The sequence below is a fragment of the Copadichromis virginalis genome, linkage group LG6, assembly GCF_057382275.1.
Source record: "Copadichromis virginalis isolate Kocher_CV1m ecotype Utaka linkage group LG6, C_Virginalis_male_GT1.1, whole genome shotgun sequence".
NCBI lineage: Eukaryota > Metazoa > Chordata > Actinopteri > Cichliformes > Cichlidae > Copadichromis > Copadichromis virginalis.
Window position 1 is genome coordinate 12,276,861 of NC_140623.1, and position 25,065 is coordinate 12,301,925.

The following is a 25,065-nucleotide window of genomic DNA, read 5'->3' on the forward strand; positions in this document are numbered from 1 at the left end:
AGGAGAGAGGGGAGGAGTTGTAGGTGACATTTGTTGGCCTGCCCCCCGTGCGTCTGACGTCATTGACGTGAAACGGGACTGTTTGTTCTGGATTTGGGGCGAGGAAGGTCTGTGAACGCTGACAACCGACTGAAGAAGGTAAAAATATCATTTTTCGCCTTCGTGTGGCTTACGTTCGTACATCAAACGAAAGCTTACGACCCCGGGGATCAGATAAAACGCTTACAGCGGGCATCGGTGGCATATTTCCCGCGCGCTCAGTGAGCGCTTCGGGAAGCGGAGCATGAGCTGTCTTCGCAAGGCCTTGCACCGGTTCGGGCACGCGATACAGCTCATTTTTTTAGCTTTTAGGCGCGAGCGACTTGGTGTTGTTGTACATATTCTGCGTTGTGTCTTTCTCCTTTTAACGCTCGCGTAAAGGTCGTTTTTGTAGCAGCGGGCGCTGTCTGTTGTCAGTGTGCACGTTAGCTACATGTCGCTAACATGCTAGCGAGCTAGCTGCTAGGCTGTTTGTTTGTAGCCCCGTAGGCCGTATTCGTGACACAAGTTACGTTCTCTTGGTAGCGTAGTAAAGGCGCTATGGCGCAGAAGCTCATGTGAAATGTGACGTACGTCATTTCGAGAATATCAATCCCGTCAAAGTTGTATTCTGAAACGCAGTTTACGTGCGCAGCTGTCACTTGAGCATAGTGGAAATGGCGATGCGCCGACATGGAAGGTTAGCAAAGGAAAAGCTGAGGAGTAAAGTTGTTTTGCAACAAATTGGGTCGTTTTTATGATCCGGTTACTGGTAGATACTAAGTAGTAGCAGTATGTGATACATTTCGCAGTATCGTTACGTCTAGTGGCTTTATCGATAGAATATTTGATTTGTTGTTGATCAGATTACCTGCGACACTGCTGCGTTCTTAACGTGCTGTGTATGTTGTGTGTAGTTCTATGCAGTTACGTAGTTTGGAGAATGACTTGGTCTTTCGTGTATTTTCCCGCAATATTTATTTATTTTGTCTCAAGCACTCGCTGCAGTGCTAACTGCTGCCCAGTTAGAATTATTATGCATATATTACACGTCTATATTCATTGATAAGGTAGTTATCAACATGCAATCCACTTAACTGGTAAATGTAGGGAACAATTATTCACTTATTTAATGTTTGTTTGTTTTTGTTTTTTTTAAACTAATGACGGATCTGTAGCTGGAATATGGATCTGTAACGGGTAACAGGCATAGAAAGAGATGTAAATAAAGCTTTTGGTCTTTAGTAGAAGAAACTGTCAGGGTGATAACAAACTAAATGTTAGCTGTTGTCTCTGATTCATTCATTTTGTCTTACTCAGAAATTCCTTTGACCTTTGATCTCAGCAGGTACCAAAGGTCATCTGAAGCATGCCAAGGTTGTAGGTCAGGCAGAGTTCAGTTTTAATGCAAAAGAGTACCATATTAGCTCCTGTCACCTAATGTGTTCTAAGTTTGCTGTACATAAACAGTAGCACAAAAGACCTATGAAAACATGCATATATAGGACGCCCCCTCCCCGAAATCCTGAGTTATTGTTGCAAACTGCTCCATGTACTAGATGTTGACTGGGATAAAGAAGAGTAATGTGCCTGTATCATCCAGATGAGGGCTTTCAATTCTGTGTTTTGTGATGTGGAAGTGTTGTTTTCTATTGTGACAGTTTCAATTTTGTAAAAGGGCAGTTTGCACGAACAAAATCTAACAAACTACATAAATTGACTCTAATTCAATTTGTTATCTCGGTCTCTCACAGGTGTGACACTCGACTCTCTGTGTGTTGTGGTTTTTATGCTGCCGCAGCGTGTCACTAACAAACATCCCACATCACCCTGGGAAGTTGCCACCTCCCCAACTGAGATATGATCAGACAACTGCTTTAGACCACAGCTGCACAGCTACAAACATGTAAGTCCACCAAAAATAATTGGCCTTTGAGTTGAGAGAGTTTAATAATGAGTTTTTTCTGCAAGATAATTACCAGTTTGTTTGTTTGTTTGTTTTTCATCTGTGATTAGAAAGTAAATACACTTACATTGTGTTTTCAGCTTTTAAGAAGTCGCCATTATCATAAAACATTTCCATCAATCAGACTTTACCAAGGCATTCTTAAACCTGAACCCCAGTTTTATCTTGCCTTGTGTATAGTTATTATTAATATTACAAAATTTCTGATATTACTAACAAAACCTGAGTCTTAGATAAGGTATGCATTTGAAGTTCTGCCTCATCCTGTTGAGCTGTTCAGTCAATTCCTTCTGTAAATATTAGTGCATTTTTGTTGTTTTGCCTAAATTACAAATGCATGATTGATTTAAAAAAAAACAAACTCCAAGCTATGGATTTGTTTTGTAGTCTTTGTGCTTTTAGGACAAGTAAATGCTCTGCATTGTTTGTGGATATTTTATAGCTGGTGAAGCATGTAATGTGTTTACACTTTCTGCTTCCATTTGATGGATCAGAAACTTTGCAGGTTAACAGTCATAACGGTATTTGATCTTAAGCAATGATTCAATATTTATTCCCAGATGCTTTAAACTAAGAGTTTGATGTTGATGTGGAATGCATGCTTTTTGTTTGTGCACATAAACACACGTTGAGTCCTCAGTGCCTGATCCCAGTTTTCGCGCAGTAGTTTCAAGCACGTGATGACAAAATCAGATACTGAGTTTGAGTCACAGCTTAAAGAGCAGTGAATGTGTCAAAGATGAGATCTTTATTGTTTTCTTGAGCGGGGTGAAAAAGATTGACCCTTTGCCAAGTTGCCTCTCTTTCTCACGCAGAGACCTTTGGCGATGTACTGTAGAAGAAAATGCTCACACTGGGTTGTGGTCGTGAGTAGGGATGGGTATCGTTTAGGTTTTATCCGATACCAGTACCAAACCGGTACTTTTGAAACGGTGCCGGTGCTTAACAGTGCTCGAACCGGTGCTTAAAGAATGGAGAACACACACTTTGTCCAAAAACCTCTCATGTTCAGCTGGGGTTTTTTTGTAAAAAGATAACAATGTTAGCCTTTTCTGCAGCTATAGAGCATATATGGTATCACTCTTGGCTGGAAGCAGTGCTTAATCAATGGAAAAAACACCAATTTTGTCCAAAAACCTCTCATGTTTAGCTGTTTCCCACTTTTTCTTTGGTCATTTTAGCCTTTTTGGCCAGGGTGAAGGGAGTATCTGCCATCAAACAAGAAAACAGCCGCATGTAACTACAACGGTGTTTGCTAGTTCACCTTACATACATTAATGTAATAACGTGGTTAGCCTAATCAATGTAAATTACACACGAACAACATTAAGCTACTGACCCAGAGAAGAACGGCTGCTGCTGCCATCATCATCCGTCATCATTTCTGCTACACTGGCAGGGCTAGGGGCCAGGACTCTCCTCTTCGTGTTTTTGGGAGATGTTGCTAACTCCGGGTCCGATAACAGGCAGCACACCCGCAGTAGATGTGCACGGTGTGAGGTCTCGCAGCAAGCTATCAAATACGGTGCATTTCTCGGCTTTTAACAAAATGCTATACGTCGCCAGGTGTTTCATCAGATTCGAGGAGTTACCTCCTGCACAGTATCACCTTAAAGCACTTGTTGCAGGCTGCTGAGTTTGCATCTTTTGCTGTGAAGTACAGCCAGACTTTTTACTCTGTAGCTCTGCTCTAAAAGAACATACGTACCTGGGCCCGCCTACTATCCTCTGAAAGGCGGGCCCAGGTACGCCAAACGATTGGCTAGAATCTAAAGTGTATGACATCTCAGGAAAAAAAGCACCGACATGTGCGCTGCTTTTCGGTCTGGTTACTACCGTTTATGTCAGAACCGGTGCCATTACCGGTACCCATCCCTAGTCGTGAGACAGATAATTGAGACAGAACGTGTAAAAAGTGGTCTGATCTAGATAGTGGGGTGATAGGAGTTCAGATTCAACGTGTGGCAGTAATGCTAAATGTGAGATACATTCTGAGAAAGTCATGTCAAAATTCTCATAACGGCTGCAGAGATAATGTTTTCCTCTGTGGTTCTTTCAGAGAGTCACGTGAGGAGTGGAATGGCCTGAAGGGGTTCCCCCCGGTCCCACCTGCCCCTGCCAGGTCCAATCTGCCTAAAGTGTCTGCTCAGTCACTGCAGCCCACCTCTGCGATGGGGGACGGACTGGAGGCAGGCAGCAGCCAGAACCCTACCTCCGCCCCACCGCCTATCCCCTTCAACCCTCCACCCCCCGAAACATGGAACCCCTCCAGACCCAAACGACAGACCAACCAGCTGCAGGTAGTAGGACGTTGATTTGTGAACCATGTCTGCTAGTGAAATGTCAGTTTCACTTATTTAATGTGTGTATAATTATTTTTTTTGTTTTTGCTCTTTTTCAGTACTTGCAAAAAGTGGTATTGAAGACATTATGGAAACACAATTTTGCCTGGCCCTTCCAGGCTCCTGTAGATGCCATCAAACTCAATTTGCCTGTGAGTCACGTGTGTGTGTGTGTTTGTTTCAGTGTGTGTGCAATAAGAGTTGAGCACAAAGATAGCTCTGTAACAACTAGTAAATGAATTCCATATGCAAAGTTTCACACAGTAGGACCCGGTGATGGTGGCACCCTGCAGTAAAACACGTCGCTGCCTTTTCTGCTTTTCAGAAAGTGTTTTTCTTTTCTGCATTTCCTCATTTGACACTTTGCGACACGTCACATTGACTATTTCAGTTAAGTAGGGAAAAAAACTCTCCTGCAGTCTTCTGTGGTCTTCTAGTTATGGTTACCAAGGAGACACACAAGGTAGTACCTTTAGTCTTGGCACTGACTTTTTGCTGCAGGTGTTGGTTTTTCAGAGGGAGGATGTTAAGGATGCATCTAGGGCTGTGACTGCTGTTTTTGCTGTTGTTAAATTATGTGCTGTGATAGAGCTGGGCGATATATCGAGTTTTTAAAACATATCGATATATTTTTATACGAGATATAAGATGTGACAATATCCTTTATATCGATATAGTCTATGTTACGTTATAATTATAGTTGTGGAGCCGCAAGTTTGCCTCTCTTTCGTCCACTTTTGTCTCTACGCAACGTTACTCCGCCTCGCCTTCACTGAAGACAACTCCCCCTCCTCCCCCATCGCTTCACGTGCAGGCAGCGACAAGACGGACACGGCAAATCTCCGTTAACGAGTTACTGCGCATCGCCCCATGCGTGGGGCTGGACGGCATCAACGTGCTAACGAGCTAACCGCGCTAACGAGCTAACAGCGCTAACAGCGCTAACCCTAAAATCCTTTCATTCTCTCAAAAGTTGATAGCGCGCCTTATGTATGAATTCTGGTTGTGCTTGGTGGCCGCGAACCGATTTTATGTGGAACACGGCGCTCAGCAATCTGTCAAAATGTTTGAGTACGACTTTGGTCAGCTACGGAGCTGCACCGCTTGATAGGTTGTCGGCGCATTACGGCTACCGAGGAGCTTCGCGGAGTGATACGTACTGTGCATCAACGTAATATTACCGTATTGTGTGTGTATAAGGACCATAAATGGCACCTGTAAGAGACGTGGTTATGAAGCGGATTTCAAACTCCAGGCTGTCAGTCACACAGCAAAACTTGGGAACAGAGCAGCTGTGAAATCTGTCTTTGTTATTACGCTCAGCGTCTTTTAGTTTATATTTTGACTGCACAATTGTGAGCTCTTTGTTTAGCACAAAAACAACCTTGTTTTCTTTTATTTATGGAGCATGATTATTTAATGAATGCTCATAATTTAATTTTGAGTAATTTTTCATGTACATCTGTGCTGTATGTTAATAAAAGTGCCTGTGTGACATCTGGGACACAGCTTTGACTAAGAACTCTCTTTTTGTTCTTACTTTATGGCTTAAAAAAAAAAATCGAGATATATATCTTATATCGCCATCCAGCTAAAAAATATCGAGATATGAATTTTGGGTCATATCGCCCAGCCCTATGCTGTGATTGGAGGGTGATCTACTAACAGTGCAGTGATTTAGATACAAAGAAGCAGCCAGTTTATTTCAATAGCAACCAAAATTCTGTCAAGAAAAGCACAAATTAGAGGCTCAAGAAGCAGCAGACACCATGAAGGACTGAGTAATGTACTAATGAGAAGCGTATTACAGGGTAAGCACAGATCTGTTCAGCAGTTCAGATCAATGACAGGCAGCCGAAGGAGGATCGTTCTGTTTTTGGGTAGCTGATAGAAACTGTCAGGACTGTGTGACATTGTGACTGAGACTCAGGTGGAGTGCAGGATTGATCCAGAGGAGAGCTGGATCAAGCCTCCATCTCATTATGAACTATTTCACAATATAAACGTGAAATCTGTGAGTAACAGCTGACCCGTGCCATGTGCAGAAGACTACAAAACTTTATTTACCTCCAAATCTTGAGCCTCTGATTTCTTAATTAAGACACTGTTACTGTGCCACATAACTAAAAGCACACATCAGTCTGGGTTATTTTGTTTTGTTGTGATACTTCACAGTAAGTGCAGTTAGACACAGTATGTTTAAAAACACATTCACTGTTTCATAAGTAGTTGTATATTGATAGATATTAGTTTGTAACAGATCCAAGCAGAGAGAAGTTCAGTTGTCCTCAGTAACAGTGGTATTACTGAGAAGCAGGTTTATGTAGGGCTCCGCTCTGACCTGCGTTCCTTTTTTTTCTTAAAAATTGAGACTTTTGTAATGAAGTGATATTTTTCATCTGTTGTTGTTGTTTTTGTTGTTGTTTATAATAATAATAATGTATACTTTATTGATCCCCGTGGGGAAATTCCTCTCTGCATTTACCCATTCACTCAGTGAAGCTCAGTGAGGTTTACATGACCTGCAACAGGATAATTCAGATTATTGTAACAATTTTTTAGTCCATCTTCTGAATGTTGTAGTTTTAATATGGCAGTAAGTTCATATTAGTTTTCCTGAAAACCTTTCCCTGAACTCAAGATATTTTCCATTGAAATCAAGGAAAATTGGTTTGGAGAGAGAAAAAAAAAAGATGGGAGGTAATTTTTGGAGGAATATTCAAAGAAAATAAATGGATGTCTTCTATGTATGAAAACAGAAGTGCTTTAAACCTAGAGTTTCTTTAATGTCCATTAAAATGAATGCAAAAAAGATTCCAAAGTCTCTAAAAATGTATTTGGAAAATGGTGCTCGGCTCCCTTAATCTTTGACCTCTGATAATTTTGTGGGCTATTTCACTAGTTTCACATTCATTCAGTAAATAGTCATTATGAGAGTCGGAAAGGAGGATTATCCAAATTCAAAACACAAAGATGGTGACAAGGAAAATGCTGAGCGCCGGGCTTGAGAATGGAATTTCACTAGCCTTTTGTCTATTCAGTAACCCATAAACTGAGTTCAGTCTATAATCCTGAGCAGCTTTCCTGAGTTACTTTACATGGTAAATATAATTCTTTAGGATCCTATTAGCATAGTATTTAAACTTGTGCAGGGAATAGCCAGTTTTCATATGAATGTCATTCCCTTGAGGAACAGGATGAGCTTTTAATTCTAATGTTTTCTTTCAACTCTCTTAATTATTCTTCTGTCTAGCTAAAATACTAATACTCGTTTCCCTGCTCTTCTTTAAGGACTATTATAAGATCATAAAGAATCCTATGGACATGGGCACGATTAAAAAACGCCTGGAGAACAACTACTACTGGAATGCCCAGGAGTGTATCCAAGACTTTAACACCATGTTCACAAACTGCTACATCTACAACAAGGTCAGCCACATTAGATTTTCTGCACACATGCGACTGCCCTGCTCAGCGACATTAAGAGACATGGATTGTGGCTAATGTGCTCTGTGGTTTTCATCTGTTTGTGTGTTTAGCCCGGGGATGATATTGTCCTAATGGCAGAAGCCTTGGAAAAGCTCTTTCTCCAAAAGATTACAGAGATGCCGCAGGAGGAGACTGAGATTGCTGTGGTTACAAAGGGACGCAGAGGAGGCAGGCAGGACACGGGTATTATTTTAGCATCGTTCATTTGTTTTTCTGTGAAGCAGAAGAATTCTTCTTGCTGCTTTCCCTCAGTAGAATTGGTACTCCAACTTGATGCCAGAGGATGTGATTCTACTTCCTGGTGTACACTTAAGACTTCATGGAAGAGTTTCCATGCGTCACCAGCAGTGATATGCAAATGCTGCTAATCTAGCCAGCTCAGCTGGTATGTTTGGTTTCATTGTTGTCTGCTCTCCGCCACCCACTAAATCAGCCACACCTCATATGGAACTTTTATTGGGAAATCAGGTTTTGGTTATGTCATGCCTGTTGGTGATCTGCTTTACAACCTGTTGACCTAATGTTTAGCTATGCTAAAGTTTTGTCTTTGTGCTGCTCTCGTGTTCTTCCTTCTAGGTCTGATTTCAAAATCAGATTCAGGACATGACTCATCATCCCCCTCTACCACCCCGCATACACGAGGCTTTTCGTCCCCTTCAACCACTCCACATACCCGTGCTGCACCCGCCCCCCAAGGTTCTCCTGCCTTACCCCTGAGGTTGGACCAGGTGCTGGTCCAGCCTCTGGTCCAGCCTCTGGTCCAACCTCTGGTCAAGCCTCCGGTCCAGCCTCCGGTCCAGCCTCTGGTCCAGCCTCTGGTCCAGCCCCTGGCTCAGCCCTTGGCCCAGCCTCTGGCCCAGCCTCTGGCCCAGCCTCTGGTCCAGACTCTGGCCCAGAGTCTAGCCCAACCTCACCTTCCCCGTGTGCCTCCAACAACCACAAACCATGCGCCCCATCTGGGGCCTCCATTCTCCCTCACCACTTCAGACGTCCTGGCCCAGGGAATGACTTCAGTTCCACCTCCGACTGTGACTCACCCAGGCCTCCATCCTACTGCCCCCATACTGCAAAGTTCGCCTGCTCTCATCAAGGTAAGACGACATCTATTGTTACAAAGACACTTGCTGATGTGTTTTTTTTTTTTTTTTTTCCAGACTGTGACCTCTAAACTCTTCTGTTCCAACAGCAGAAGAAGAGCCAGAAGAGGAAAGCTGATACCACGACACCCACCGCCAACGATCAGCTCAGTGAATCGTCTCCCATTTCTGCCGAGACCCGGCCGCGCAGAGACAGCAGCCGCCCATCAAAGCAGCCCAAAAGAGAAGCATCACAGCCAGACTCTCAGCATCAACTTGGAGGAGTCTTGGAGATGGGAGGGTCAGGAACACCGAAGCGCCAGGAGCAGTTACGTTGGTGTGCACGCCTCGTCAGAGAGATGCTGTCTAAGAAACACGTGGCATATGCCTGGCCTTTTTACAAACCTGTTGATGCAAAAGCTCTCGGTCTCCACGACTACCATGAAATCATCAAGCACCCCATGGATCTCAGCACCATCAAGGTGATTTTATTACAACATGTACAAACCTGTTTTTATAGTTAGGAAGGTTTCAGCCTGAGTCTGCCTGTGATAAAATTTGCTCTTGATACCAAAGCTTTTTGACATTTTGCTGGATTTCTTTGTTTAGTTTGCTTTTATTTAATCTTTTTACCACAAACATTTAAACAACTAATGAGCCACACAAACGTCAGACAGTGAATAATAATCAAGAGGATGTAAACTAGGTAATCCCAAATAAATAGCTAAGCTTCAGCTTGATAAGTCAACTTTTAAATTGCCAACGTGCATGTCTCGTGTGTCTTTAAATTTGCAGAATTTTGATCGCTACTGTTTTGTTTTTTTAATCCCCTCCAGAAAAAGCTGGACAACAGACAGTACAGAGATGCTCAAGAATTTGCAGCAGACGTCAGGTTGATGTTCTCGAACTGTTACAAATACAACCCTCCAGACCACGATGTGGTTGCCATGGCGCGCAAATTACAGGTAAACCACACATTTCACACACTGCAAACCGTAACCTACATTATATAACCTATATGTGCAAAAGTCTTTAGACCGCCCTCTAAATTTGAAAAAAAAGCTCTTACCAAAATCTCATAGAAAAGTTTTGAACAATCACATAAAGTTCATAACCTTCTGTGCCCACACAATTTTGATCTTATTGTACAAAGGTTTGATTGTTAGGTGACATGCTTTGCAGTGTGTGGATGTGGACAATTTCCTCGTTATATCATGACATCTTAATGAGTTTTAACATCTTATTGTTTATTCCATGTGTTTGATTTGCATTTTGTAGCTGCTGATCTGAACTCTTGATATGTGTAACAAAGAGGTTTTGGTGTAAGTAAAAGACTTTTAAGTTAAAGCATAAACATTAAGCTGGAAAAAAGAAAGTCAGAGATGACCTATCAGTGAGACAGCAGAGATTTTGGGATTGGCTAAATTCAGGCCTGAAGATCATTGCAGAACCCAAGTGGATGATTGCAGGATTGTTTTCTTTGTAAAGCAGTACACCTTTGCAGCATCTATCAAGCTGGTGTTGATTGATGACTGCTGTAGGTTACAGAGTAGTTTTTCTTATGTAGAAAACTTTTAAGTCAGCACCAAAGTAAAGTGAGAGAAAAAGAGCATGCACTTGGGCTGTGCGATATGACCAAAATCTCATATCCCGATATTAAACATCTACCCAATAACGATATAAATCACAAAAATTTAACATTTTCTGTAAATTCTGTGAATCTCGGGTAGCTGAAGTGTTTCCAGCTGGGCGTCGTGTAGCTGGAGTCGAGTGTTTTAACCGATGCATGAAACTACACATTTTTAGACAGGTTGTAACGGCCGCCGTTTTCTTTGTGAGTATTTATTACACGGCGTGCTGCGGGGAAAAGCCTGCTCTAACGTTTGAGTCTAAGGTTTATTTTTTTGACACCCGGCGGCTCTTTTTTGCTTCTCATCCGTAAACACTCTGCATACTTTTTCACGTGATTCAGTTTATTTTGAAAAGTCTCAACAGGATCTTGAGCTTTATTGTGAAAGGTTTATGTGGAACATAAACAAGCGGACACGCGATGGTTTTACCGTCGTTGTTGCTAACCGCAACGCATAAAAACAGGCGCTTGTCCGTCCGTAGTGTGGTTATATTAAGTATAAGAGAAAGAGAGAACTTTAAGAAATTAATATAGCCACTACAGTGACCATCAAAACGATGAAAAAATATTGCTGTAAACGGTTTATTTTGCGACACCACGAAACAAACGATAGCGTAAAATGAAACGATAGTTTTTATATCGTCAGCCGATATATATCGTTATATCGAACAGCCCTAGCATGCACAGCAGTTAATTAAGCAGCACAAACTCGAGTACAACCTCGATGACTTCCAGCAGTCAGCTCTTCTCTTATTCATAGGCTGCTTACATATTACATGTTGCATCCTCTATTGCAGTTACATATCTGATAAAGCTTGCCTTGTGTTTGAGCTGCTGACCTTCTGCGACAAAGAAATGGAGGAAATTCACATAGAGGGTTAAAAAAAAAGTCTATGGTGTACAGCATAAAAAGCTAGTGTGATTTAACAGTTTTAGAAGAGCTTCTAAAATAGAGATTTGAACCCGTAAAGGGCCAGTTCACCAAATAGTACAGTATCTGAACGTGTCTGTTGCTCCACTCGAGCTGACAGCTTTTCTTGCTGTCCTTCAATCTTACAGGACGTGTTTGAGATGCGTTTCGCCAAAATGCCCGATGACCCAGAGGAGCCAGTCCCTGTTCCCACCCCGTCATCAGCTCTCCACCCTGCCCCCTCCACTCGACAAGTCCCACCTCCTTCTGCCGCCTCGGAAGATGAGAGCTCGAGCTCCTCAGAATCAGAGTCTTCAGGAGGAGACTCGGAACAAGAAAGGAAACAGCGATTAGCTGAGTTACAGGAACAGGTTAGATGAGGGAAAGTTAAGGGGAGGTTGGCTAATTAGACACAAGAGTTGGGTTGGCCGTGTAGAATGGTCTGAGTAAAACACGGCTGAATGCTGGAGAATCAAATGTGCAGAGGCTTATCATCTCTTTAACACACAAATGTGTGTGTGTGTGTGTGTGTTTCAGCTTAAAGCTGTCCATGAGCAGCTGGCAGCGCTCTCCCAGCCACAGGTCAGCAAGCCCAAGAAGAAAGAGAGGGAGAAGAAGGAAAAGAAGAAAGAAAAGCACAAGAAAAAAGTGGGAGCAGAGGAACCTTTGGAGACTCTCCCGCTTGCAATGCTTCAGGCATCTAAGAAAAGCAAAAGTAGTAAAGAACCTATCAGTGCAAAGAAAGACAGGAAAAAGCCCAGGTAGGTTTTCCAGACGTAAAACTCAGGTTATTGTACCTGCACTGCATGGAGCTCATCTAAGAACTTCTCATTTACAGTAAAAAAGAAGGAGTTAAAAATCCCCGGCCTGCTGTGCCCCCTCAGCCTGGGCCGACCCCTCTCGTCCCTTCGGCTTCTCTTGAAGATGTTGACATCGGTGCGTTAATTAAAGAACATATGATTGAGTTTTGTTGATATGCATGCCTGGGACTATTGTAAACCTATTGTAATGCGTCCTCCTCCAGACATGTCTGCTGACAGGTGCAAGCCAATGTCGTATGAGGAGAAGCGCCAGCTGAGCCTCGATATCAATAAGTTGCCCGGAGACAAGCTGGGCCGTGTCGTGCACATAATCCAAACCCGTGAGCCGTCGCTGAAAAACTCCAATCCGGATGAGATTGAGATTGACTTTGAGACACTGAAGCCCTCCACGCTGAGAGAGCTAGAGAAGTATGTCTCAAGCTGCCTCAGGAAGAAGAAAAAACCATCAGGTAGGCTTTTTGCACATTTAGAACCTTTTTTAAAACACTTTCACATAAGGTTCGTAATTCCAAAGATTCTCATGCGAGCTCTTGTTTTTAAGTCTTTGTTCCCCATGCTTTCCAGTTAACGTTATCTGGGTGCAATCTTACTTTCACATATTGATAGTTTCTTTTGGAAGATGTGTCGCTGCTTCTGTTATATTGGATTATGTGAACAATATTCTGTTTAATCTCTGAATGCTGTGGCTCTTTTTTGCAGCAGAGAAGCCTCTGGAAATGCCAAATGTGACAAAGATGAAGACGGGATCCTCATCTTCAGGCAGCAGTGACTCCTCAGATAGTGAAGACTCTGACAGTGGTAATATACACTCGGCAGTCTGCACCAGCAGAGTCCTAGGTTTTGTCTTCAACATGTTATATTTCTTCATTTCATATTGTGCTGTCTGTACAGGGCTGGTTCCCAAGCAACCGAAGAAGACTTCAACTAACAAGGACACCAAGAGACCGCAGCACCAGTTCATTGGTAGTGGAGTGGGCCCAGTCACTTCTCAGCCACAGCAGCCTCAGCTTCAGCCTCAGTCACAGCTTCAGACACAGCTTCAGCTTCAGCCTCAGCTTCAACCTCAGACACAGCCTCAGGTGGTCCAGTCCAAACCACCATATATCCCGGCTCCAGCTATTTCCCTCCCTGTCCCTGTCCCCTCTCTGGATTCCTCCCAGCTATTGGCCTCAGGATTTGACCCTCTGGCCCACTTCATGAATTCTCACCTGACGCAGTCCAACACAGAGCCTAATGCAACCATTACTACTGCCAGTGCTCCTGTTGCCTCTGGCCTCCTCAATACCAACGCGCCCACCAACCAGACGCCTTCTGAGACGCACCCTTTCCTAAACCAACATCCCATCATCCCTTCTCCAGGTACGTCCACCAGAACAGGACTCTGCTAACAACTCTGTATTCACTTCATCAAGAGCCAAAAAAAGGTGGATTTTTATGCTTTCCCGTATTTTTGGCCATCTATGTACTGATGCATCCTCAAACACAACTCTGGAGTAATGAGTTCAGTGTCTGTCCAAGAACTACATGCGTGCTAAAAGCTTCAGACTGTCAGGCTGTTCAAATAATTTGTTTAAGGCACTTTTTTCTCCCATGCTTTTAGCTCTGATGTTACAGAGAGTGGAGCAAGAGGTTACACCCAACTACTCTTTGTTATCAGTGGGCAGCCAATCAGAGCAAAACTTCCTTAAAGAGAGAGCAAAGGGAATTATATTGGGATGTTTCAGAGGGTGGACTAAATGAGGATCATTTTATACCAGTTATTCTTTAAGTCTCTAAGAATTAAAGCGTATAGCTTGAAGTGTGCATAATAGGCCTCCTTTATTGTGACAGTACAGCTTTTAATAGCTGGAGATAATTATATGTTTATCACCAAAAAATGACTGTTCCATTTATTCAGAAGACAGCTGCCGTCTTCTGTTACAACTTAACAGTTAATTGTTAATTGTTCAGACTGCTTGCTTCGTCAGTCAAAATAAAGTAAGTAAAATCACTGCTATAAAAATTTAGATTCTAAACTCCTGGAACTGTCCATAGTGTTTTTCTTCTCTTGTGAATACAATAATTCAAGAATGAGGTGACGTACGATTTTCAAATTGATATCATAGGTACAGTTGCTAAAAATCTTAGACAAGTTCGAACCTCAGTGACCTCGACCTCAAGGTCAAGGAGGTCCACTTTTCTGAAAATCACCATAGATTTTTAAATTTATCTACTATCATCTACTATGAGAATGAGGAGTGGGGGCAGCAGTATTTTTGGTTTTATTGTATTGAGCAACACTATTAACTGTAAATGTTTTCAAGCTGGAGGCTCATGTCAGCTACTCAAAACACACATCAACGCTTGCTAGTCTGGACTTTCTTCTTCTTTCTCTTGGAGTTCTGCTCCTTCAGCAGCAGCTCTGTTTAATGCAGTTTCCTCTTCTCTACCTTCTCCTCCAGTATCGCTTCTTTTAAAACAATAAATGGCTGAATTATTCCAAAGTGACATGCTGCCATTGCGTAGTGTTTGAGTAAGCCAAGGAAGGAAGAACAGATAATTACATTTGCAAGGTTGTTGTGTGTTGTTTTTTTTAAATATGTCTGTAATCTATATGTAGGGAAATGGTGAAATATTTCAGTCTAATGAGAGGTGAAGCTTGAAGAGCTGGAGCTTTCATGATATACACATCCTCCTGTTTCCTGTGTTCTTTACATTCATGCCTTTCCCATTTTTCTCTCCTATGTTTACAGCAATCCATAATGCTCTTCCCCAGCAACCATCAAGACCTAGCAACCGTGCAGCGCCACTTCCACCCAAACCTGCACAGCCTCCTCCATCCTCCCTCCCTTCAATGCCTCCAGCTTCCTCACCTCAGCTTCAGCCCTCGCTTCCTCTCACCCTCCCCCCACAGCCTGTCCCCCGCCCTCGCGTCCCGTCACCGCCATCCCACGGCATCCTGGGCACCCTCTCGGCGCAGCCTCCCCAAGCCCTGCTGGAGGACGACGAGGAGCCAACGCCCACCAGCTCTGAGACCCCACCGCTCAGCCAGGTCCACAGCCTCCTGCAGTCACTTCAGCCCAGAGCCCCCACGCAAACGCTGCACACGCATTCTCCCGTGCAGCTGGGGCCGCCACTGCATGCGCAGGTCATGACAACAGCCGCCCCCGTTCTGACGCAGAGACACGGCTCAGGCCAAGCGTACATGCAGCAGTCGTTCCCGCATACGCACACGTCAACACCGCAGCAGCAGCAGAAGGGCGGGGTGCTGCAGCAGAAGGTACAGCAGCTGCAACAGCACCAACAGCAGCCATCGCCACAAAGCAAAGTGGAGCCTTTCACAACAGGTAAGGTGTCTTAATGCCTCATGGTCACACACATTCAGATAGCTGCTCTGCTGACAGCTGCTTCTTTCCAGTCAATTTCCCTCCACTGCTGTCGACAGACTGAGCAGATCACAAACAGACCTAGACCACAGATCTCACCACAGCCCATTCGCAGTCTTTGTCAGTGAACTGTACCAAGTAAAACTTATCCCAACATATTGTGTCATATCTGCACTTGGCCATAGTGTGGAGCAAAATGTATTTGTCTTGAAATGTGCTGCCTCTTGGCCAGGACTCCCTTGAAAAAGAGGTCTTTGATCTCAACGGGACATTCCTGGTTAAATAAAGGTTAAATAAATAAAAAAAAAATCTCTGTCTTTTAAAACATTGCTACATGTTGCAAGGCATCTATCATGTGACCTGTGGTCACAGCTGAAAACATGAGGCTGCTCCTGTTGCATAACAGCACAGTAAAACAATACTTGAAAGTTACAAATCACTGCACGTTGTGTCGACCCTAATGCTTGGTACCGATTAGACATAATCACTGTAGGCACACATTAAATGAGGCATTTAATTAAATGATGGGACACCGATGTTTTTGCAGGTTGCCCCTCTCCGCTGATGATGCACTCTCCTCCGATGCCTGCGTTCCATTCAATGGGACAACAGTCGCCTCCACAGACCAAGAAGCATGTAAGTGATTTAGCATTGACTTTGTACTGTTTGTCTGTCTGGATTGGAAGTTAATGCCTCTCCTCATCTTATGTTTAAATGTATAGTTTGAACGAGTGAGTACAAACAAGTACAATAATCAGTTCAAATGTTAAAAAGAAGCAATTCGACAAAAGTGGTTGTTCATCCTGTGTAGGAGCAGAGGTCAAACATGGGGATCAAAGAAGAGAAGCTTTCCCAGTCACCAGTGCTGCCACCCTCGCCCTTCAGCCCAGGCGTTCGTCAGGATGCACACAAACCAGACAACAAACACAGTGAGTGCAAAAGTGTGTATATGTCTGTTTTACAATCCAGTCGTATGTGAATAAAAAGAATCATACATTTAGCTGCAGGTAACTTTTTGCATTTTTTTTGTTGTGCTCAAACCTCATTGGTCAGCGGTCCCTCGTTTATCGAGTTACATTCTAAAAATAACCCACGAAAGGTGAAATCGCGAAGTAGCCAGTTTTATTTTTTGCAATTATTATAGATGTGTTAAGGCTGTAAAACCCCTCACTACACACTTTATACACTTTTTTTCAGGCAGGCATGAACATTTTCACCCTTTTAAACAATCTCAAAGTTCAAACTTTCGTAGAAAAACAAGTTTAGTATTATAGAATGAAACCAAAGATCAAACCCTGTTTTCAGTTCCAGAACACGGGAATAGAGCAGCTGCAAGAGAATTCAACATTAGTGAGTCAATGGTACGGAGGTAGAGGAAGCAAAAACAATGAGTTGAGTAAAGTTTGACTTATCTGACTGTTTTGTTTTGCTTAATGCACCTTATAATCCAGTGTGCCTTGTGGTCCGAAACATACGGTAACTTCTACCAGAAGTCCTACTTTTTGTGCGATGGTTAGCATCTTCCTCTGCCTTTTGGGTGCTACTGGAGGTACCTGTGATGGTGCAAAACGTTTCGTCAACATTGTTGTGTTTGTTGGGTAGAAAACCTGCAAACATACAGTACAGCACTTGTACTGACACTGCTAGCCATTAGTGGTGCAACGGATCAAAAATCTCACGGTTCGGATCGGATCACGGTTTTAAGTCACGGATCGGATCAATTTTCAGATCAGCGAAAAAAGACAAAAATTTAACATTTACTTATTGAAGTATTTTTTTTCCTGTTAAAAACATTCAACTCAAGACTCATCCCACGCAATTATTAAAAAGAAATTATGGTACAAAATAGGGCAGTACAGTCTTTGTATCTACCAATTCAATTTTATTTATAAAGCGCCAAATCACAATAACAGTCGCCTCAAGGCACTTTATTATTGTAAGGTAGACCCTACAATAATACATAACACTCATTATATCGCACTCCGCTGTGATATCATGAGCTTTTGTAGTAGTTAGGGCAACAGAAGACGCCTAGGACAGTTCAGCCACAACCTAAATCTTTTCCCGCTCATACATGCTTGGAACGATCTTGCCACTAAAGTGGACGCGAGCGGGATATCATAGCGTGGCTCAAGCACGTTGATCATAGTTTAAACCCCTTGTTTTGCACAATGGCATACGGCCTCCCGTCTGCAGCTAAACACCCCAATAGCTTTTGTAATAGCTTTAGCCCGCTCGGATTGGGCAGCAAAGGGTTGCTTAAATGCCGCAAACCCCTCTGCTCCTCCATTTGGATCGCTAGCGCTGGCCATAACTATCTCTTGACAGACCCACCATGCGCACCATACACATACTTTTTTTTTTTTCTTCTTTTTCGAATCTTCGGATCACGTGCGTACCAAACCGTGGAGTGGGATCGGTTCAGATTACGGATGAACCGTGATCCGTTGCACCACTACTAGCCATCGAAGATTTATGTGAATTTGACATGGTTAACAGCAAAATTACAAACAAAAAATAAATAAATCCGCAAACAGCGAGGCCACGAAAGGTGAACCGCATTATAGCAAGGGACCACTGTATATATCGAATCCAGAAGGCTTTTGTATGCATTCTCCCACAGTTCCCTATAGCCAGCTTATGGAAGCAGCATTGAGTCAAGTGTTGTTTTCATTGCAAAGTATTTTAACAGCTGTTCAGAACTAATGTCTGTCCAAACGAACACACCACAAACTAATCCTGGAGATTCCAAATAAAAATTTTCCCAGCTAAAGCTCGCAAAGGTTGTTGGATTTTAAAATGGAAATTAGTGTCGACGTGGCTTAAAGGGTGTAGTATGTAGAGTTACTCTTTCTTTGTCTCTCACAGGGTTAGATATAAAGCCGATGGATGGCTCTCGTCCCATTTCGCATTTGGCAGACTCGCCTGCACCACCCTGCTCCCAGCAGGACAACAAAATCAAGCAAGAACCCAAAACTCCCATCGCTCCCAAGAAGGCACAGGTGTGTAGAAGCCTGAGATGAGAGAATAATTTCATAAGCCACATTAAACCAGACTGTCCTTCCTGGTTTCTTTTTTCTGTCCTTCATTTTGGCCTTTTTTAAAACTTGACCTGGTTTTTCTGTTTGTTTCTTTTCTTTTTATAGGAGGTCAAGATAAAGAACATGGGTTCTTGGGCCAGCCTGGCTCAAAAGTCCCAGTCCACACCGGCGTTCTCGGTGCGCTCTTCAAGCGACAGCTTTGAAAGATACAAGCAGGTCGCGAGAGAGAAGGAGGAGAGAGAGAGACAGCTGAAAGCACAGGCTGAACAGGCCAGGAGGGAGCAAGAGAAGCTACGGTGAGTGGGAGGTTAGCAGGTAATGTGTGACCAGGGAAACGCGTCAGAAGCTGTAATCCTATTAGAATTTAGCTTGACTTAAACAGTCATAAATATCGCGCTCATCACCACTTTATTGCTTTTGCTCATTTAATGGTTTAGTATCACACAGCTTAGTATCCTGCCAGCTGATGTAAATGTCAGACATTTCCGCCAAACTTACAAGTCAACTGTGAGTAAGTGTGAACTCTCACACTTTGATGTGAAACCTTGAAAGTGGGTTGCTCCGGTTGTGAATCAGCTGCTACGTTTTGGGTTGGTTTTCCCAGAATACTGAAACGACTACAAAGCATGAGCTGCACGAAAGGTACAAGGAGAAAAGTAAAAATCAATAAAAAATATTATTTTATTAACATGGGACAGTGTACATTGCACTGCTTCATCTTGTCTTAAGACATTGCAGGGATTGAACGTGTAGTTAAACTGACAGAAAGTCGAGTTTCACTCACTTAAGATCAAAGTGGGTTGTATGTGACCCTCGATGCAAAACGAGGTTCAAGTTAACTGGACGAAAGAATCTGCTGTTGGTTAGGTTGTATTTGAGTGTGACCTTGATGGGAATCATTTATGGGCATCATGCAGTGCTGACTGCCAGCTGTCTCACTTTTTGTTTGCTTGTTGTCGCAGCCGTGACGACAAGGACACGGCGGAGCCGTTTCGCCGAGTGCCAGATGACGACCGCCGTCGCCCAAATCAGCAGTCGCCGCACGCTCCAGTTCCTCCAGCTTCGACTCCTCCCACTCACTCTCCGCAGGCCCCACCTACACAATCACAAGCCCCCCCACCCACCTCCGCTTCACAGAACACGCTCAACCAGGACAGGGCGACGGCACGGCGTGAGGCACAGGAGAGGCGCAGGAGAGAGGCGGTATGGGAGAGAAAAGGGGGGGGGGGGAAGAGGGAGGGAATTATTTTATCAATTTCTTTTTAGAATCTATCTTTCATGCTGCTTCTCGTCCTCTGGTTCCTCCGCAGATGGCAGACACCATTGACATCAATTTCCAGAGTGACCTGATGGCAATTTTTGAAGAGAATCTGTTCTGAGAGGAAGGCACGAGAGCAGGACCCCGTAGACTCACAAGAAGCAGATTTGCAGATCGCTTCCAAACACCCGTGCTGTGACGCACACGGTCGCTGCTTACACAAATGCACACATCTGCATACACAGACTCAGTACTAACTGTCCCTTTCTCTCAGCAGTTGAAACAGCTGGTTTGTGTCGTGAATGAGAGATGAGGGGAAGTGAAATTAAAATAACAAGCCCCCCTTTTGTTTGTTTGTTTTTTGTTTTTGTTTGTCCCCCCCTTCCCCGGCTTGGTGTCTCTGGTTGTAGGTTCTTGATCACCATGGCCAACAGGTCCAAATGGTTGCCCCCCACCCCATATGAGGATATGATGAAAAGGAGGGGACTGAGCATCTATATTTAAAGAGAAAAAAAAAAAACAGTAAAAAGCATGTATGAAAAGATGGGGTTAAAACACACAGATGAATGAATAATAATGCTTTTAGTTTTCTCTCTGGATCTTGTCTCTTATTTTATTTTTAAGTTGGATTTTTTTAATTTTTTTTTTAACTGGGAGGGTCGGGCCGGGGTGCTCACGTTTGCCAGGTTGAGCGGTCATCTGTTGTTTCTTCTTAAGGCACCGTGGGGATGGGGGAAACCCCCCCGCCATGGCTCTATTCAAACCCTTTTTCTAAGACCTTTACATCCTTCAGCTTCTCTCTTTCTCCAGTTACCAACAGAAGAGGTTGAAGAGAGCAGCAAGGAAAGAGCCAGTCACCACATTTAAACAAAAAAATTTCAACGTGTCCTTCGCCTTAGTGCTCCGGCCTGTAAACTAATGATTGCACCCCACAAATTATACATATTATATATATAAATAGAAACAAATACGTATAAATATAGATATATAAATATATATATTCTATACGATGAAAAGTCAACAGGAAAAAGGAAGATGAGAAGGATTTGGATTGCGGGGAGCAAAGCTCGTCTCGGTGTTCATCTCTGAGCTCTGGTTTTGATTTTGTAGAAATTACTGTAAAGAAGAAGAAAAACTTTTTTATGATTCTATTGAAAAGATGTGTTCTCTCACACACACCTTTTTTCTCTCTCCTCTGGTTTTGTTTTTCTTAACTCTATGCCAAAACCAATCTATCGAGTGCTGAAACGTCATTCACTTTCTTTCTTCTTTTTTTTTTTTATGTGTACTTCTTTTCACTTTATATGAAAGGTTTTGTTTTTACTGCTATTTAATTTTCCTGTCGTCCCCCCCCCCCCCCCCCCTTTTTTTTTTTTTTTTTTTTTTTTTTTTTTTTTTAAAACCATGCAGTAGTTTGCTCTGTACTAGTTTGAAGCGGTTCCACCAATCATCTTATGCGACTACTTTAGTAGCCCCCTCCCATCATGCTCCAGTTGTCCGATGAATCCGCTCTTGACTCATTGATTACTTGTGTTCTTTTATGGATTTGTTATTTTTATTCATCATGTTCATGTTTTTAGTCTCTTTGCCGTCTCATCTTCCACTATCTCGTTCCCAGCTTCTGCAGTCTGTATAATAGGTTCTGATTCTGTTGTTTTTAGCTCTTATTTCTGAGATGTTTTTATCATCCACGGTAACAGTTTTGGGATGTTGTATGCCATTGTGTTTGGAAACTGAGCTTTTTTTTTTTTTTTTTCTTCTTTCCCCTCCCCCCGACTGTCTGTTGGTTGGCCCACTGATCCATGAGTGTTTCTGACTCTATAATCACGTCTTCTTCTTCTTCTCCTTTTTTTAATGTTCTACTTCCTTTCCGTTTTCATATTTAACTGTTTTTAAGTTTCTTTTCCCTTTGCTATGTTTTTTTTTCTTTTACCCAGAACAATGTGTTGGTATGTTGGTGAGTGAGGCATTGAGGTCAATAGATTCATCTTGTTCAGATTATGGAGTACAACATCTTTTTTTTTTTTGTTTGTTTGTTTGTTTTTTAAAGAAAAGTATTAAAATAATATTTAAAAAATATTTGGGTGTTCATGGTTTTTTGTTTTATTGGTTGAGTCTACAAACAAGTGAACTTTAGTTATCCACTGTCTGCCAAGGGGGGGGGCTGTTCCATCATTTTGCTCACTGAAGAGTCATTGTTACAGTACAGCTCCACTCTGTGCACCTCCTGGATGGTACATGTGCTTTATGTCCTATGCAGACTTCACACTTTGGCCCAGTTACCTCATTCCAAATGTCTGTTTGACCTCTTATCGGGGTGGGGTGGGGGAAAGGTTCCCCTCTGGGCAGGTCGCAAAGCCAACGCAGATAGACTGTTGTGTTCACATCAACCTGTAGCAGTTCTAGCAATTCTAAATTTTTTTATTTTATTTTTTTTTAAATATAGCCTGACTAAAAAGGTCCCAATCAGGTATTGTCTGATGATGATAAACATAACACCTGTTACAAGATTCAGCTGTGATGACTGGCAGCTGTGATGCTTGTGTCAGGGCGGAGCTATGTTCTTTACTATTGCAAAAAGGCAAGGTTTGTCTGGAGCTCAATCAACCTGAATATTCGGTAGAGACTAAGCAGTGCAGACACAACCCATGCTAGCGTCTGCTAAGAGAACACTTGCATTACCATTCAGGAGAGAGGAGGAATGTGAATGATGCTGCATTTCTTTTTTGCTGTTATAAATCCATTTATAATACCAAAATATAAATGCATTTGTATTTCATAATGAAAGACTCCACTTGAGGCTCAAATCAGTGTAGTGATCAACCTGCAGGTGCTTAGTGCAGCGTTAACAGAGTGTTCCCAACAGTGAGACACTGAAAAGAGGGTTTGAAAGAGAACTGTCTGAAACTGAATGTTTATATTAGCCTAATGCTGGCGGTTGTTGAAAATTGCATAGTGACATTTAAATAATAAACAGACCAGAACCTTAAAGCGGGCACAGTCACACTTATGTACAAACGAAAAGAATGACTGTGGCTAATTTTGCCATCTACTGTCACCTCTTCCTCAGCACTCATGGTTCAGATCACAACCATTGTGTAGAAGTTGGCCTTCAATTTTATTTCAACATTACGTGACTCAACTAAACTGGTGGAGTCTTTCCACATACATGTTAAAACCTGTCAAGTACTCAAAAATGCATTTGTGGAGGTTGCTGTGACGCAAGGTGACAACAACACATTTTGCTATGATCACTTGCACAAATACACAGAAACACAAGTGAAACCCTTAGCAGCCATCCTGTCTCAACTGTTTAAAAATCAAGCAATAATACATTTTTGCAGTTTTAGTTCTGTGAATGTGAAAGCCAGAGAAACTTTATTGCCAAGAAAAAGTATTTACTCACCAATCCAAATCACTGAATTCACATCTTCTAATCGCTTTGACGACCACAGGTGTAAAAAAATCAAGTAAATGTAAAAATCACCTAGGCATGCAGACTGGTTCTGCAAACATCTGGGAAAGAATGGTCGCTCTCAGGAGCTCAGTGAATTCCAGCATGGTACCGTGATAGGATCGCAGCAAGTCCAGTCATGAAATTTCTAAATATTCCACAGTCAACTGTCAGTGGTATTTTAACAATGTGGAAGTGATAGGTTACATAAAGTCAGAGACACATAGTACACAGAGGTTGCCAACATCACTAAAGACTTTCAGTGCGTAGAGAGCTTCATGGAATGGGTTTCTATGGCCGAGCGGAGTTTGGCTCTGCCCCTTAGCACCAGTGAAAGGAACATGCTCCCAACTCATTTCAACCATGTGCAGTGGTACAGTACGCAGTGAAGCAAGACAACGCTCCTCCAAGATCATGGTGCTACATATAAGGGACAATCAACACAGGCCTCCATAAAGTGCAAGTGTGCAAAAAACAAAAACACCAGACACAACAGAATGGTGCAGACACAACAGAATGGTGCAGACACAACAGTGCAATAGAAAAGTGCAACAATGACAGTGGGTTATGCAAAAAGACTGAGCATTGTGCAAAAAGTAACTTCGTGTATGAAGATGTGCATGTGTGTGTATGACATTGTGCAGATAAGTGCTTGAGGTAGTGACGTGTATGAGGGTATGCATGTGTGTCTGTCCAGTCACTGAGTGTTCAGGAGTCTGATGGCTTGGGGAAAGAAACTGTTTCGCAGTCTGGCAGTGAGGGCATGAATGCTCCGGTACCTCTTGCCAGAAGGCAGCAGGGTGAAGAGTGTGTGTGAGAAGTGCACAACGCTGGTGGCTTTGTGGATGCAGCGGGTGCGATAGGTGTCTGTGATGGAGGGAAGACATGCTCCAATGAACTTCTCAGCTGTTCACACTATCCGTTGTAGGGTATTGTGATCCAATACGATGCAGTTACCATGCACAGTGATGCAGCTGCTCAGGATGCTCTCGATAGTCCCTCTGCAGATGGTGATGAGAATGTTGGGAGATGGGCTTTTCTCAGGTCCCGTGTGAGGTAGAGACGCTTTCTTACTTATGGAGCTGGTGTTGAGGGTCCAGGTGAGGTTCTCTCCCAGAACACCAAGGAATTTGGTGCTCTTGATGACCTCCACAGAGGATCGATGTTGCAACACGACTGCACACCAGTGCACAAAGACATCGATGAGCGAGGTTGGTGTGGAAGAACTTCACTGGCCAGCACAGAGTCCTGACCTTAACCCATAGAACACCTTTGGGATGAATTACAGCAGAGACTGCAAGCCAGGCCTTCTCATCCAGCATCACTGTCTGACCTCACAAATGCACATGGCTGTTCGTAGTGTAGACCGCAGATACAAACTGTGCTACTTTTAGTTGTTCTCTTGGAACAAGGGTCACTGCAGCAGGTAGCTGCTCTTCCTGATACAACATCCTTTAGTTCGACCCTTAACCACTACTCTATGGCAGTACGACACAACTGTAAACTGAATACATACAGGGAGATGTAGTTTCAGTGTGTTTAAGGTGTTAAATGAGTCTGAATTAGTTTTTATAGCACAACAACTTGTGATTCAAACCTCTTAAAGTTAACAGCTATGTCAGCGACAGAGCCAGCATTCAAACACTTCTGCTCTACAGTTTGAATCAAGCCCTGGCCCTCCAGTACTACACATCT

General features: G+C 43.0%; 1 protein-coding gene and 1 long non-coding RNA gene across 4 annotated transcripts; one reads left to right on the forward strand and one right to left on the reverse strand.

The window, feature by feature from the left end:
* Positions 1-21,995, forward strand: LOC146707366 (bromodomain-containing protein 4-like). Of its 3 annotated transcripts, none has more exons than XM_085458674.1 (22): positions 1-138; positions 1,773-1,924; positions 4,044-4,284; positions 4,386-4,478; positions 7,618-7,755; positions 7,866-7,998; positions 8,392-8,906; positions 9,002-9,373; positions 9,728-9,856; positions 11,581-11,802; positions 11,969-12,192; positions 12,270-12,367; positions 12,456-12,701; positions 12,952-13,050; positions 13,144-13,611; positions 14,985-15,578; positions 16,165-16,253; positions 16,429-16,546; positions 18,486-18,619; positions 18,764-18,954; positions 19,621-19,861; positions 19,969-21,995. In XM_085458674.1, exons 3-22 carry the CDS (start codon positions 4,156-4,158, stop codon positions 20,035-20,037), a joined length of 4,302 nt encoding a protein of 1,433 aa, XP_085314800.1. In that variant the 5' UTR covers positions 1-138; positions 1,773-1,924; positions 4,044-4,155; the 3' UTR covers positions 20,038-21,995. The 3 variants fall into 3 exon arrangements, with proteins under 3 accessions (XP_085314800.1, XP_085314802.1, XP_085314801.1); XM_085458676.1 differs by having other exon boundaries at positions 12,955-13,050; XM_085458675.1 differs by having other exon boundaries at positions 9,005-9,373.
* LOC146707367 (uncharacterized) lies at positions 21,513-23,726 on the reverse strand. Its single transcript, XR_014920828.1, has 2 exons — positions 23,009-23,726; positions 21,513-22,975 (listed from the first exon to the last, which is right to left on the reverse strand). It is a non-coding gene; the product is annotated as an uncharacterized LOC146707367 (long non-coding RNA).
* Between the last annotated feature and the right edge of the window lie 1,339 nt (positions 23,727-25,065).